Below are 14,733 nucleotides of genomic sequence, written 5' to 3'. Positions count from 1 at the left end.
TCATGTCCTGTCCCCAAGATCCTTCGTGTCGTGGCCCCACGGTGTCCCCTTGTCCCTATTGTCCCCATGTCCTGTCCCCACATCCCCCCGTACCCCGTGTCCCTTCTGCGCCCGCCCCCCCTGTCCCTATTGTCCCACACCCCCTGTCCCCATGCTGTCCCTACGCTGTCCTGTCCCCCCAAAATCCCGTGTCCCCTGTCCCCACGGTGTCCCGTGTCCCCCAAATCCCGTGTCCCCTGTCCCCACGGTGTCCCCTGTCCCTACTGTCCCACACCCCCTGTCCCCACGCTGTCCCCTGTCCCCACGCTGTCCTGTCCCCCCAAATCCCGTGTCCCCTGTCCCCACGCTGTCCTGTCCCCCCAAATCCCGTGTCCCGGGTCCCCACGGTGTCCCCGGGCGGCCCCACAGGATCCGGGAAGGGGCCGGGCCGCGGGGCCGCGTCACCCCCGCCCGGGGATGTCCCGTTCTGTCCCCATCGCGCGGGTGGCGCAAGAGCGGCCACCCCGCCGCGGTGACGCGGCCAGCGGGGCCACCAACCCCGCCCTGGCCCCTCCGTGCCACCCACGCCGCGGGCACCGCGTGGCATCAGCATCTTTATTCCCTCAGCGCCCCGGGTGAGCGTGTCGCTGTCCCCAAGGGGACGGCACTGTCCCCAAGGGGATGGCACTGTCCCCAGGGGGATGGCACTGTCCCCAAGGGGATGGCACTGTCCCCAGGGGGATGGCACCGACCGCGGAGGGGGGCGGGGAGGTGTCACCATCCCTGCTGGGGTGGCACCGTCCTGCGGGTGATGTCACCAGTCCGGGGAAGACGCCAGCGAGGAGCAAGGATGTCACCATGCCTGGGTGAGGATGGCACCGTCCCGGGGGGGATGGCACCGTCCTCGGGGGGATGCCACCCTCCCCAGGGGGATGCCACCCTCCCCAGGAGGATGTCACCGTCCTCGGGGTGATGTCACCGTCCTCGGGGGGATGCCACCCTCCCCAGGGGGATGTCACCATCCCTGGGGTGAGGATGCCACCTTCCCCAGGGGGATGTCGCCGTCCCTGGAGTGAGGATGGCACCGTCCTCGGGGGGATGTCACCGTCCCTGGGGTGAGGATACCACCCTCCCCAGGGGGATGTCACCGTCCTGGGGGGGATGCCACCCTCCCCAGGGGACTGCCAGCACCCCTGGAGTGAGGATGCCACCCTTCCCAGGGGGCCGTCACCATCCCAGGGGTGAGGATGGCACCATCCCAGTGAGGATGCCACCCTCCCCAGGGGGCTGTCACCATCCCAGGGGTGAGGATGGCACCATCCCAGTGAGGATGCCACCCTCCCCAGGGGGCTGTCACCATCCCAGGGGTGAGGATGGCACCATCCCAGTGAGGATGCCACCCTCCCCAGGGGGCTGTCACCATCCCAGGGGTGAGGATGGCACCATCCCAGTGAGGATGCCACCCTTCCCAGGAGGCTGTCACCATTCCCGGGGCTCGGCTGTCCCCGCGCCGGTGGCCGGGGAGGGGCTCAGCAGAGCTGGAAGTAGAAGTCGAGCAGCTGGGAGGTGACATCGCGGTGGCGACAGAGAGCCAGGGGCTGGTGGCCGCGCGGGGACGTGCACAGGAACCAGCCGGGGTGCGCGGCCGACTCGAAGCGCCACAGCCCGTCCCGGTAGGAGCGGAAGAAGGTGAAGGCGGCCGCGCTGTCCCCGGCTCGGGGCAGCTCCCGGATGTCCACGTCCTGCGGGCCACCCCCGTGTCACCCGCGGCGCGGGGACACCGCCCGGCAGCGTCCCGGCCCCGCGGCCCCCGTGCTCCATCGGCCCGGTGCGGCCCCGTCCCGCCGTGTCCCGTGTCCCCAGCCCGGAGGTCGCCGTGTCCCCAGGTGTTCCCTCCCCACGGTGTCCCCATGCCCGTGGTGTCCCCATCCCTGTCCCCTTGATGTCCCCATCCCCTTGGCGTCCCCATCCCTGTCCCCATGGTGTCCCCATTCCCTCGGCATCCCCATCCCCCTCCCTCCAGCATCCCCTTGATGTCCCCATCCCCGTGGCATCCCCATCCCCACGGTGTCCCCACGGTGTCCCCATCCCCTTGGTGTCCCCATCCCTGTCCCCTTGGTGTCCCCATCCCCTTGGTGTCCCCATCCCCGTGGTGTCCCCATCCCTATCCCCACGGTGCCCCCATCCCTCTGCTGTCCCCATCCCTTGGTGTCCCCATCCCCTTCGCATCCCTATCCCCATCCCCGTGGTGTCCCTGCGGTGTCCCCCATTCCCGTCCCCTTGGCGTCCCCATCCCCTTGGTGCCCCCATGCCCGTGGCACCCCCATCCCCGCGGTATCCCCTTGGCATCCCCATCCCTTTGGCATCCCCATCCCCTTGCTGTGCCCTTGCTGTCCCCGACCTGCAGCCGCAGCTGGGGCTCTGCTCCGGCCCGCCCGCGCTCGGCGCTCAGGCAGCGGGAGCCGTGGCGAATGCCCAGGATGACGGGCAGCCGGGCGGGCTCGAAGGCGCGGTTGGGCACCCAGAACACCTTCTCTGCGGGCGACACGGGCACACGGGGAGCCGTCAGCTCGTGTCCCACCCGCGTGTCCCCGTGTCCCCGTGTGCCCGCGTCACCTTCCAGCGCGGCGTTGGCGCCCTGCAGGTGCCCGGCCACCAGCTGGTCATCGCGCAGGTACAGCGACTTCTGGTTCACGTCCCAAAGCCTGCGGGGCGGGGGGACGGCCAGCGGTGCCACCGCGCTGCCCCTGCCACCCCCGGTGTCCCCCCGGGCTGGCCCTTACCGGTACTGGAAGACTTTGGTCTGCATGGCGGGCGCGTGGCAGAGGGCGAAGCCTTCGGCCTCTGCGCAGAGGAAGAGGAGGGCGAGGCTGAGGGCGGCCGCCGTGGCCCCGCCGCGCCCCCCGAGCCCCCTGCCCGCGCCCCCCGAGCCTTTGGGACCCCTCCTCAAATCCGGGGGGGTCCCCGAGGTGTCACCGTCGGTGCCAAGCGTTCCGTGTGCCCTCCCGCCCGGCCGGGCCGTGCCCGGGGTTCCCGGGCAGCGCTCACCCATGGGACCCCCGGCTCCCGGCACTGCGGGCACCGCGCGGGCGACGCTGAGAGAAGAAGGAAGGAAGGAGGGTGGCGGTGATGTTGCCACACTGCCGGGAAGGGCGGGCCCCGCCCTGCCCGTTGCTCAGCACCCCCGCGGGGCGACAACCGAGGGGACACATGGCGGGGGGCGACAGCGCGGCACCACGGGGGGAATACCGCGACCCCCGCGGCAGCGCTGGCGGGGCTCGAACCCTCGACCTCAGCAGCGAGGGAGCGGCGCCCTCCCTGTTGCGCCACCGCGGCGGCGGGTGCGCATGCGCAGTGCGGGAGCGGCGGGACTCCCGCCGGGGCGGCGTGGGGGGCGCTGAGTGGCCGCGGGCGCGCGGCGCATGCGCAGAGCGAGGAGCGAAGCCGCGGGCGCGCGGGCCGGGCGCTGAGGGCGGCACTGCGCGTGCGCGCGGAGCCGGGTGAGGTGCCCGCGCATGCGCAGAGCGCCCCCCGGCGGCCGGGCAGGCGGGCGGGAGGGACCATGGCGGCGCTGGGGGAGGCGCTGAGGGCGGCGGTGGCCGCGATGCTGCTGCTGGGCTGGGGCGCCCACGGGCTCTACTTCCACATCGGCGAGACCGAGAAGCGCTGCTTCATCGAGGAGATCCCCGACGAGACCATGGTCATCGGTGAGGGCAGCGGGGGCGGCGGCGGCAGGGACCACCGGGGAGTGGCGGGGGGGGGGGGGAGGGAGTAGGCGGGAGAGACCACTGGGCACTTGTGGGGGAGGTGGGGGGGAAACACGCACACAATTTAGGGCCGGGGGGAGTTAACGGGAGGAACCACTGGGCTGGGGGGGGGGAGAGATGAGGAGACCACCAGGACCGGAGGTGGCAACGGGAGAGACCCCCAGGGCCAGGGGTGTGGGCGAGACCACCGGGAGTGATGGAAACGACCACTGCGGACCGGGGCGGGGGAGGAGGCGGAAATTAACGGGAGGGACCATTAGGGACCGGAGGGGGGTGCCGAGACTACCGGGGACCGGGAGGAACCATTGCGGAATTGGGTGGGGGAGGATGGGAAGGAAGAGACCACCGGGATACCGGGCCGGGGGTACCGGGTCCGGGCCGACCCCGTGCTCCCGTCGCGGCTGCCAGGGAATTACCGGACGCAGCTGTGGGACAAACAGTCCGAGTCCTTCCTGCCCTCCACACCGGGGCTGGGCATGCACGTGGAGGTCAAAGACCCCGACGGAAAGGTGGGGAGGGGGCTGGACTGGGGGCTTGGGCATCCCCTGGGTATGGGGAGGGGGCTCTGGGGGGTTGGGGCATCCCCTGGGCATGGGGAGGGGGCTCTGGGGGGTTGGGGCATCCCCTGGGCATGGGGAGGGGGCTCTGGGGGGTTGGGACATCCCCTGGGCATGGGGAGGGGGCTCTGGGCATCCCCTGGGCATGGGGAGGGGGCTCTGACGGGGGTTTCCCCTGGGTGCTACTGCAGCTGGGATGGGGGTCCCTGAGGGTCCCTGAGGGTCCCTTGGGTGTCATTCCATCCTGGCCAGGGGTCCCTGAGGGTCTCTGGGGTGCCACTTCATCCTGGCCAGAGGTCCCTTGGGTGCTGCTTCATCCTGGCCAGAGGTCCCTGAGGGTCCCTTGGGTGCTGCTTCATCCTGGCCAGGGGTCCCTGAGGGTCCCTTGGGTGCTGCTTCATCCTGGCCAGGGGTCCCTTGGGTGCTGCTCCATCCTGGCCAGGGGTCCCTGAGGGTCCCTTGGGTGCTGCTCCATCCTGGCCAGGGGTCCCTGGCCCAGCCCAGCCACGTCCCGGTGCCCGGGAGCTGCCAGTGGCCATCTCCCAGTGCTTGGGGCAGTGCCAGTGGCCATGCCCCGGTACCCAGGGCAGTGCCAGTGTCCATGTCCCAGTACCCAGGGCAGTGCCACTGTCCATACCCTGGTGCCCAGGGCAGTGCCAGTGTCCATACCCCGGTGCCCAGGGCAGTGCCAGTGTCCATGTCCCAGTACCCAGGGCAGTGCCACTGTCCATACCCTGGTGCCCAGGGCAGTGCCAGTGTCCATACCCCGGTGCCCAGGGCAGTGCCAGTGTCCATGTCTCAGTACCCAGGGCAGTGCCAGTGTCCATACCCCAGTACCCAGGAGGTACCAGTGTCCATACCCCAGTACCCAGGGCAGTGCCAGTGTCCATGCCCCAGTACCCAGGGCAGTGCCAGTGTCCATACCCCAGTACCCAGGAGGTACCAGTGTCCATACCCCAGTACCCAGGGCAGTGCCAGTGTCCATACCCCAGTACCCAGGAGGTACCAGTGTCCATACCCTGGTGCCCAGGGCAGTGCCACTGTCCATACCCCAGTACCCAGGAGGTACCAGTGTCCATACCCCAGTACCCAGGGCAGTGCCAGTGTCCATACCCCGGTGCCCAGGCAGTGACCGCGTGCCCGCCGTGCCGCAGGTGGTCCTGTCCCGGCAGTACGGCTCCGAGGGCCGCTTCACCTTCACCTCCCACACGCCGGGCGAGCACCAGATCTGCCTGCACTCCAACTCCACCCGCATGGCCCTGTTCGCCGGCGGCAAACTGGTAACGCCACCAGGCCTCCCCTCCGTGCCCCGGGGCCGTGCCAGCGCTGCCCACAGCCCTGGTGACGGCCCCGTGCCCCCGCGCAGAGGGTGCACCTGGACATCCAGGTGGGCGAGCACACCAACAACTACCCCGAGATCGCCGCCAAGGACAAGCTGACCGAGCTGCAGCTGCGCGCCCGGCAGCTGCTGGACCAGGTGGAGCAGATCCAGAAGGAGCAGAACTACCAGAGGGTGAGCGAGAGGGCAGGGAGGTGGTGTTTTTTTTTTTGTTTTGGGGTGAATCCAGGCGGTTTTGGTGCCTGGCTGACTCCGGTTGCCGTGGCAGTACCGGGAGGAGCGGTTCCGCATGACCAGCGAGAGCACGAACCAGCGCGTGCTGTGGTGGTCCATAGCCCAGACCATCATCCTCATCCTCACCGGCATCTGGCAGATGAGGCACCTCAAGAGCTTCTTCGAGGCCAAGAAGTTGGTGTAGGCCAAACCCACCCCCAAACCCACCCCCAAACCCCACCCTCACCCCCCGCCAAAGGGGGGTGCCCACCCACCTCTAGGTTTGGGTTTGGGGAGGGACCCTTGCTGTCTGCTGGGACCCCCCGGGGGGAGGGTGGGTGGGTTTGGGGGGAGCAGAGGGGCCTTCCCCCCCTGCGATGTGGATATTTTGGGGGGTGGGAATAAAGGGTTTATTTTTGGTTCCACCAAGAGTTGTCGGTGTGTTTTTGGGGTGGGGATGGGGTTCCTCGTGCTCCAGGCGTTCAGATGCCTGTCTAAAGGGCGTTTTCTCGCTGCCGGGGGGGTGGGGGGGGGTGAATCCTCGCCAAAAATGATCCCCGGGAGGGGGGAGGGGATTTTGGGGTGTCACGGGGTGGGGGGGGGGGTGTGTGTGCTGTCAGTCCTCCACCGCCAGGGGGCGCTGTAAGCTCCCGGCCGCCCTGGCGGCGCTCTGGGCGCGCGACCGGAAGTGTCTGTGGGCGGCAGGGCCGAGATGGCGGCGGAGGCGGAGGGCTTCGAGCACATGGGGCTGGACGGGCGGCTGCTGCGGGTGCGGGGGGCAACGAGGGGCGTGAGGGGGGGCAACGAGGGGCTGCGGGCACCGGGAGAGGGGCTCAGCCCCCGCGGGAGGGCTCTGAGGGGCCGGGGAGGAGCGGGGTGTGTAGGGAGGGGGGGGGGGGTAGCGGTCGACGACGTCCCGTGAGGGGGTGTGGGAGCCTGGGGTCGCTCCTTGGGGAGGGGATCGGGGTCTTTTTGGGGGTGGGGAGGAGGGGGTTGGGACAGCGGGGGTCGCTGGGGTGCGTGGGGAGAGGATTGTGGGGTCACTCTGGAGGTGGGACATTGCGGGCCCTCAGTGAGGAGGGGACCGGGACGTGGGGATGCTCTGAGGGGGAGACCGGGAGGGGACAGTGGGGACCCCCATAGTGGGGAGGGGGGGATCGGGAGGGGCTCTGGGACCCCCATAGTGGGGAGGGGGGGATCGGGAGGGACTCTGGGGACCCCCATAGTGGGGAGGGGGTGTCTGTGGGGCTGTGGGGTGGTGACACTGGGGACCCGGCCATGGGTGTGGGGCTGTCCCTGAGGGGATACTGGGGACCCCCACAGTGGGGAGGGGGGGATCGGGCGGGACTCTGGGGACCCCTGTAGTGGGGAGGGGGTGTCCGTGAGGTGGCAATGGGGGTCGTGCCGTGGGTGTGGGGCTGTCCATGGGGTGACCCTGGGCACCTTGCCCTGGGGAGGGGGTGTCCGGGAGGTGGCACTGGGTGCCCCCATGATGGGGAGGGGGTGTCCCCGTGGTGCCACTGAGTCCCCCCGTGCCCGCAGGCGGTGGCGGAGCTGGGCTGGGCAGTGCCCACGGCCATCCAGGCGCAGGCCATCCCGCTGGCCCTGGAGGGCCGGGATGTGCTGGCCCGGGCTAGGACGGGCTCCGGGAAAACGGGAGCGTACGGGCTGCCCCTGCTGCAGAAACTGCTGGGCATCAAGGAGGTGAGGGGCACTGGGGGGCACTGGGGGGCACTGGGGGGTCCAGCAGGCACTGCCGGGGGGGGTTTGGGAGTGGGGCAGGCTGGGGGGCACTGGGGGTATTGGGGGGTACTGGGGGGCACTGGGGGTACAAGAGGCACTGCTGGGAGGGTTTGGGAGTGGGGCAGGCTGGGGGGGACTGGGGGTATTGGGGGGCACTGAGGGGTCCAGGGGGCACTGGGGGGTACTGGGGGGCACTGGGGGGTCCAGTGGGCACTGCCGGGGGGGTTTGGGAATGGGGCAGGCTGGGGGGGCACTGGGGGGGGTACTGGGAGGCACTGGGAGGCACTGGGGGGTACTGGGGGGCACTGGGGGGTCCAGTGGGCACTGCCGGGGGGGTTTGGGAATGGGGCAGGCTGGGGGGGCACTGGGGGGGGTACTGGGAGGCACTGGGAGGCACTGGGGGGTACTGGGGGGCACTGGGGGTCCAGTGGGCACTGCCGGGGGTGTTTGGGAGTGAGGCAGGCTGGGGGGGACTGGGGGGCACTGGGACGGGAGACGAGTGGGGGTCTGGGGGGCGATTGGGGTGGGGGGGGATCGGGGTGACCCCGGTGTGATCCCGGTGCCCCCGGTGTGCCCGCAGGCGTCCCCGGCGGTGCCGCAGGCCGTGCGGGCGCTGGTGCTGGTGCCCTCGGCGGAGCTGGCGCGGCAGGTCGGGCACACCCTGCGCCGCCTCTCGGCCTTCTGCGGCCGCCAGCTGCGCGTGGCCGAGCTCTGCGGCCACTCGGACCTGGCTGACCAGCGGTCAGTGACCCCCGAGAGCCCCCGGTGTCCCTGAGCCTCCTCCCTGTGCCCGCGGGCCGGTGCTGCCGGACATCGTGCTGGGCACTCCTGGCACACGTGGCCTGGCACAGCCTGAGCCCTGAGACCCCTGGGTGTCCCTGACCCCTCCCCAGGTGTCCCCAAGCCCCCCTGACCCCCCTGTGCCCGCAGGCCGGTGCTGCCGGACATTGTGCTGGGCACTCCTGGCACAGGTTGCCGGGCACAGCCTGAGCCCTGAGACCCTTGGGTGTCCCTGGCCCCTCCCTGGGTGTCCCCTGGGTGTCCCCTGCGTGTCCCCAAGCCCCCCTGACCTCTCTGTGCCCACAGGCCGGTGCTGCCGGACATCGTGCTGGGCACTCCTGGCACACGTGGCCGGGCACAGCCTGAGCCCTGAGACCCCTGGGTGTCCCTGACCCTTCCCTGGTGTCCCCTGGGTGTCCCCTGGGTGTCCCCAAGCCCCCCTGACCTCTCTGTGCCCACAGACCGGTGCTGCCGGACATCGTGCTGGGCACTCCTGGCACACATGGCCGGGCACAGCCTGAGCCCTGAGACCCCTCGGTGTTCCTGACCCATTCCTGGGTGTCCCTGGCCCCTCCCTGGGTGTCCCCTGGGTGTCCCCTGGGTGTCCCCAAGCCCCCCTGACCTCTCTGTGCCCACAGACCGGTGCTGCCGGACATCGTGCTGGGCACTCCTGGCACACATGGCCGGGCACAGCCCGAGCCCTGAGACCCCTGGGTGTCCCTGACCCCTCCCTGGGTGTCCCCTGGGTGTCCCCAAGCCCCCCTGACCCCCCTGTGCCCGCAGGCCGGTGCTGATGGAGCAGCCGGACATCGTGGTGGGCACTCCTGGCCGTGTCCTGGCACACGTGGCCGGGCACAGCCTGGCACTGCGGCCGTGGCTGGAGCTGCTGGTGCTGGACGAGGCCGATCTGCTGCTGTCCTTCGGCTTCGGGGACGACATCAAAGCCCTGCTCTGGTGGGCACGGGGGGCACAGGGGGGCACTGGGGGGCACTGGGGGGCACTGGGGGCACTGAGGGGGCACAGGGAGGGACACGGGGGGGACAGCGAGGGGACATGGAGGAGACACTGGGGGTTCTTGGGGTGCCCTGAGGGGTTTTGGGGTGCCCTGATGGTTTTTGGGGTGCCCCTGAGGGGGTTTGGGGCCGCCCCTGAGGGGTTTTAAGAGGCACTGAGCGGTTTTGGGGTACCCTGATGGTTTTTTGGGGTGCCCTGATGGTTTTTGGGGTACCCTGAGGGGGTTTGGGGCCACTCCTGAGGGGTTTTAGGGGGCGCTGAGCGGTTTTGGGGTACCCTGATGGGTTTTGGGGTACCCTGGTGATTTTTGGGGTGCCCTGAGGGGTTTTTCTGGGTGCCCTGATGGGTTTTTTGGGGTGCCCTGATGGTTTTTGGGGTGCCCTGAGGGGGTTTGGGGCCGCCCCTGAGGGGTTTTGGGGGGCATGGAGGGGTTTTGGGGTGCCCTGAGCGGTTTTGGGGTGCCCTGATGGTTTTTGGGGTGCACTGAGAGGTTTTGGGGTACCCTGATGGTTTTTGGGGTGCCCTGATGGTTTTTGGGGTGCCCTGAGGCGGTTTGGGGCCGCCCCTGAGGGGTTTTGGGGGGCACGGAGGGGTTTTGGGGTGCCCTGATGGGTTTTGGGGTGCGCTGAGAGGTTTCAGAGTGCCCTGATGGTTTTTGGGGTGCCCTGATGGTTTTTGGGGTGCGCTGGGTGGTTTTGGGGGTACCCTGATGGTTTTTGGGGTTCCCTGATGGTTTTGGGGGTACCCTGATGCTTTTTTGGGGTGCCCTGATGGTTTTTGGGGTGCCCCGAGGGGGTTTTGGGGTACCCTGATGGGTTTTTTGGGGTGCCCTGATGGTTTTTGGGGTGCCCTGAGGGGGTTTGGGGCCAGCCCTGAGGGGTTTTAAGAGGCACTGAGGGGTTTGGGGTGCCCTGATGGGTTTTTTGGGGTGCCCTGATGGTTTTTGGGGTGCCCTGAGGGGTTTTGGGGTGTGCTGAGAGGTTTCAGAGTGCCCTGATGCTTTTTGGGGTGCCCTGATGGTTTTGGGGTGCCCTGAGGGGTTTTGGGGTGCACTGAGCGGTTTTGGGGTGCCCTGATGGTTTTTGGGGTGCACTGATGGTTTTTGGGGTGCCCTGAGGAGGTTTGGGGCCAGCCCTGAGGGGTTTTAAGAGGCACTGAGCGGTTTTGGGGTACACTGATGGGTTTTGGGGTACCTTGGTGATTTTTGGGGTGCCCTGAGGGGTTTGGGGTACCCTGATGGGTTTTTTGGGGTGCCCTGATGGTTTTTGGGGTGTCCTGAGGGGGTTTGGGGCCGCCCCTGAGGGGTTTTGGTGGGCATGGAGGGGTTTTGGGGTGCCCTGAGGGGTTTTGGGGTGCACTGAGAGGTTTCAGAGTGCCGTGATGGTTTTTTGGGGTTCCCTGATGGTTTTTTGGGGTGCCCTGATGGTTTTTTGGGGTTCCCTGATGGTTTTGGGGGTTCCCTCATGGTTTTTGGGGTGCACTGATGGTTTTGGGGGTACCCTGATGGTTTTTGGGGTTCCCTGATGGTTTTTGGGGTGCCCTGATGGTTTTTTGGGGTGCCCTGATGGTTTTTGGGGGTTCCCTGATGGTTTTTGGGGTGCACTGATGGTTTTTTGGGGTGCCCTGATGGTTTTTTGGGGTTCCCTGATGGTTTTTGGGGTGCACTGATGGTTTTGGGGGTGCACTGATGGTTTTGGGGTGCACTGATGGTTTTTGGGGGTTCCCTGATGGTTTTTGGGGTGCACTGATGGTTTTTTGGGGTGCCCTGATGGTTTTTGGGGGTTCCCTGATGGTTTTTGGGGTGCACTGATGGTTTTTTGGGGTGCCCTGATGGTTTTTTGGGGTTCCCTGATGGTTTTTGGGGTGCACTGATGGTTTTGGGGGTGCACTGATGGTTTTGGGGTGCACTGATGGTTTTTGGGGGTTCCCTGATGGTTTTTGGGGTGCACTGATGGTTTTTTGGGGTGCCCTGATGGTTTTTTGGGGTTCCCTGATGGTTTTGGGGGTGCCCTGATGGTTTTTGGGGTGCACTGATGGTTTTTTGGGGTGCCCTGATGGTTTTTTGGGGTTCCCTGATGGTTTTGGGGGTTCCCTGATGGTTTTTGGGGTGCACTGATGGTTTTGGGGGTACCCTGATGGTTTTTGGGGTGCACTGATGATTTTGGGGGTACCCTGATGGTTTTTGGGGTTCCCTGATGGTTTTTGGGGTGCCCTGATGGTTTTTTGGGGTGCCCTGATGGTTTTTGGGGTGCACTGATGGTTTTGGGGGTACCCTGATGGTTTTTTGGGGTGCCCTGATGGTTTTTGGGGTGCCCCTGACCCCCCGGTGCCCCTCAGCCACCTGCCCAAGATCTACCAGGCGCTGCTGGTGTCGGCCACGCTGAACCCCGAGCTGGAGGCGCTGCAGGAGCTGGTGCTGCACAACCCCGTGAGATTTTGGGGCATTTCGGGGGATTTGGGGCATTTTGGGGGATTTTGGGGGTGCCGGGGGGGGGGTTTGGGGCTTGCAGAGCGGGCGCAGAGATGGAAAACACCGGGATTTGAGGCACCATTTGGGACCATAACGAGGAACTTTGGGGGTGGGAAAACACCGGGATTTGGGGCACATTTGGGGCTGGGAAATCAGCGGGATTTGGGGCATATTTAGGGCACATTTGGGGCATATTTAGGGCACATTTGGGGCACATTTAGGGCTGTGAAATCAGCGGGATTTGGGGCACATTTAGGACCATAATGTCGAATTCTAGGGATAGGAAAACACCGGGATTTGGGGCACGCCCCATCCCCAGGAGTGCAGTTTTGGGGCCGTAATCTGGGATTTTGGGGATGGGAAAACAGTGGGATTTAGGGCACATTTGGGGCTGTGAAATCACCGGGATTTGGGGCACATTTCGGGCACATTTGGGGCTGTGAAATCACCGGGATTTGGGGCATAGAGCTGGGAAATCACCAGGATTTGGGGCACATTTAGGGCTGTGAAATCACTGGGATTTGGGGCACATTTGGGGCTGAGAAATCACCGGAATTTGGGGCACATTTAGGGCTGGGAAATCACCAGGATTTGGGGCATAGAGCTGGGAAATCACCAGGATTTGGGGCACATTTGGGGCTGTGAAATCACCGGGATTTGGGGCACATTTGGGGCAGGGAAATTACCAGGATTTGGGGCACATTTGGGGCACATTTGGGGCTGTGAAATCACCGGGATTTGGGGCACATTTGGGGCTGTGAAATCACTGGGATTTGGGGCACATTTGGGGCTGGGAAATCACCGGGATTTGGGGCACATTTGGGGCTGGGAAATTACCAGGATTTGGGGCACATTTGGGGCACATTTGGGGCACATTTGGGGTTGTGAAATCAGCGGGATTTGGGGCTGGGAATTTCAGCGCTGTTACACCACCAGAATTTAGCCCCACTCCATTTCCCATCCACCGCTTCCCAAACCCCAATCCCCAATCCCAAACCCCAAATCCCAAACCCCAAATCCCCATCCCAGGTGCCGGTGCTGCCCCTGGAGCCACGGCTGGGAAATCACCGGGATTTGGGGCCCATTTGGGGCTGTGAAATCACCGGGATTTGGGGCCCATTTGGGGCTGTGAAATCACCGGGATTTGGGGCACATTTGGGGTTGGGAAATCACCGGGATTTGGGGCTGTGAAATCACCGGGATTTGGGGCACATTTGGGGCTGGGAATTTCAGCGCTGTTACACCACCAGAATTTAGCCCCACCCCATTCCCCATCCACCGCTTCCCAAACCCCAATCCCAAATCCCGAATCCCAAACCCCAAATCCCCATCCCAGGTGCCGGTGCTGCCCCCGGAGCCGTGGCTGTGAAATCACCGGGATTTGGGGCTGGGTAATCACCGGGATTTGGGGCACATTTGGGGCTGGGAAATCACCGGGATTTGGGGCACATTTGGGGCACATTTGAGGCTGGGAAATCACCAGGATTTGGGGCACAGTTTGGGACTGTAACGTGGAATTTTAGGCATGGGAAATCACCGGGGTTTGGGGCTGTGAAAACACCGGGATTTGGGGCACATTTGGGGCTGTGAAATCAGCGGGATTTGGGGCACATTTGGGGCACATTTGGGGCTGTGAAATCAGCGGGATTTGGGGCCCATTTGGGGCACATTTGGGGTTGTGAAATCACCGGGATTTAGGGCACATTTGGGGCACATTTGGGGCTGTGAAATCACTGGGATTTGGGGCACATTTGGGGCTGTGAAATCACCAGGATTTAGGGCACATTTGGGGCACATTTGGGGCTGTGAAATCACCGGGATTTAGGGCACAATTTGGGGCCATAATGTGAAATTCTGGGGTTAGGAAAACACTGGGATTTGGGGCACATTTGGGGCACATTTGGGGCTGTGAAATCACTGGGATTTGGGGCACATTTGGGGCTGGGAATTTCAGCGCTGTTACACCACCAGAATTTAGCCCCACCCCATTCCCCATCCACCGCTTCCCAAACCCCAATCCCAAATCCCCAATCCCAAACCCCAAATCCCCATCCCAGGTGCCGGTGCTGCCCCCGGAGCCGTGGCTGGGAAATCACCGGGATTTGGGGCTGGGAAATCACCGGGATTTGGGGCACATTTGGGGCTGGGAAATCACCAGGATTTGGGGCACAGTTTGGGATTGTAACATGGAATTTTAGGCATGGGAAATCACCGGGGTTTGGGGCTGTGAAAACACCGGGATTTGGGGCACATTTGGGGTTGTGAAATCAGCGGGATTTGGGGCACATTTGGGGCACATTTGGGGTTGTGAAATCACCGGGATTTGGGGCACATTTGGGGCACATTTGGGGTTGTGAAATCACCGGGATTTGGGGCACATTTGGGGCACATTTGGGGCTGTGAAATCAGCGGGATTTGGGGCACATTTGGGGCTGTGAAATCACCGAGATTTAGGGCACATTTGGGGCACATTTGGGGTTGTGAAATCACCGGGATTTGGGGCACATTTGGGGCACATTTGGGGTTGTGAAATCACCGGGATTTGGGGCCCATTTGGGGCACATTTGGGGTTGTGAAATCACCGGGATTTGGGGCACATTTGGGGCACATTTGGGGTTGTGAAATCACCGGGATTTGGGGCACATTTGGGGCACATTTGGGGCTGTGAAATCACCGGGATTTGGGGCACATTTGGGGCACATTTGGGGCTGGGAAATCACTGGGATTTGGGGCACATTTGGGGCTGTGAAATCACCGGGATTTGGGGCACATTTGGGGCACATTTGGGGCTGTGAAATCACCGGGATTTGGGGCACATTTGGGGCTGTGAAATCACCGGGATTTAGGGCACATTTGGGGTTGTGAAATCAC

At 65.1% G+C, this 14,733-nt stretch overlaps 3 protein-coding genes across 4 annotated transcripts in view; 2 read left to right on the top strand and 1 right to left on the bottom strand.

The window, feature by feature from the left end:
* Positions 1-580: 580 nt before the first annotated feature.
* LOC125319168 (interleukin-36 receptor antagonist protein-like) lies at positions 581-3,320 on the bottom strand. Of its 2 annotated transcripts, XM_048290212.1 has the most exons (5): positions 3,028-3,312; positions 2,763-2,823; positions 2,596-2,684; positions 2,381-2,514; positions 581-1,721 (listed from the first exon to the last, which is right to left on the bottom strand). In XM_048290212.1, the coding sequence occupies exons 1-5, from the start codon at positions 3,029-3,031 to the stop codon at positions 1,509-1,511; spliced, it is 501 nt and encodes a 166-aa protein (XP_048146169.1). In that variant the 5' UTR covers positions 3,032-3,312; the 3' UTR covers positions 581-1,508. The 2 variants fall into 2 exon arrangements, with proteins under 2 accessions (XP_048146169.1, XP_048146168.1); XM_048290211.1 differs by having other exon boundaries at positions 2,763-3,320.
* Positions 3,321-3,510: 190 nt separating this feature from the next.
* Positions 3,511-6,280, top strand: TMED4 (transmembrane p24 trafficking protein 4). Its single transcript, XM_048290213.1, has 5 exons — positions 3,511-3,686; positions 4,155-4,255; positions 5,458-5,583; positions 5,670-5,816; positions 5,911-6,280. The coding sequence occupies exons 1-5, from the start codon at positions 3,542-3,544 to the stop codon at positions 6,058-6,060; spliced, it is 669 nt and encodes a 222-aa protein (XP_048146170.1). The 5' UTR covers positions 3,511-3,541; the 3' UTR covers positions 6,061-6,280.
* Positions 6,281-6,524: 244 nt separating this feature from the next.
* DDX56 (DEAD-box helicase 56) overlaps positions 6,525-14,733 on the top strand; it is a 28,569-nt gene continuing 20,360 nt past the window's right edge. Inside the window, exons 1-5 of the mRNA XM_048290191.1 lie at positions 6,525-6,624; positions 7,398-7,559; positions 8,179-8,339; positions 9,162-9,332; positions 11,730-11,820. Of these exons, the coding sequence (XP_048146148.1) occupies positions 6,568-6,624; positions 7,398-7,559; positions 8,179-8,339; positions 9,162-9,332; positions 11,730-11,820 (642 nt within the window). The 5' untranslated portion in view covers positions 6,525-6,567. The remainder of the gene's footprint in view (positions 6,625-7,397; positions 7,560-8,178; positions 8,340-9,161; positions 9,333-11,729; positions 11,821-14,733) is intronic.

This window comes from Corvus hawaiiensis, chromosome 36 (assembly GCF_020740725.1).
Source record: "Corvus hawaiiensis isolate bCorHaw1 chromosome 36, bCorHaw1.pri.cur, whole genome shotgun sequence".
NCBI lineage: Eukaryota > Metazoa > Chordata > Aves > Passeriformes > Corvidae > Corvus > Corvus hawaiiensis.
Note: the sequence above shows the minus strand (reverse complement) of the source record. Positions and strands in the feature narration are given on the sequence as shown.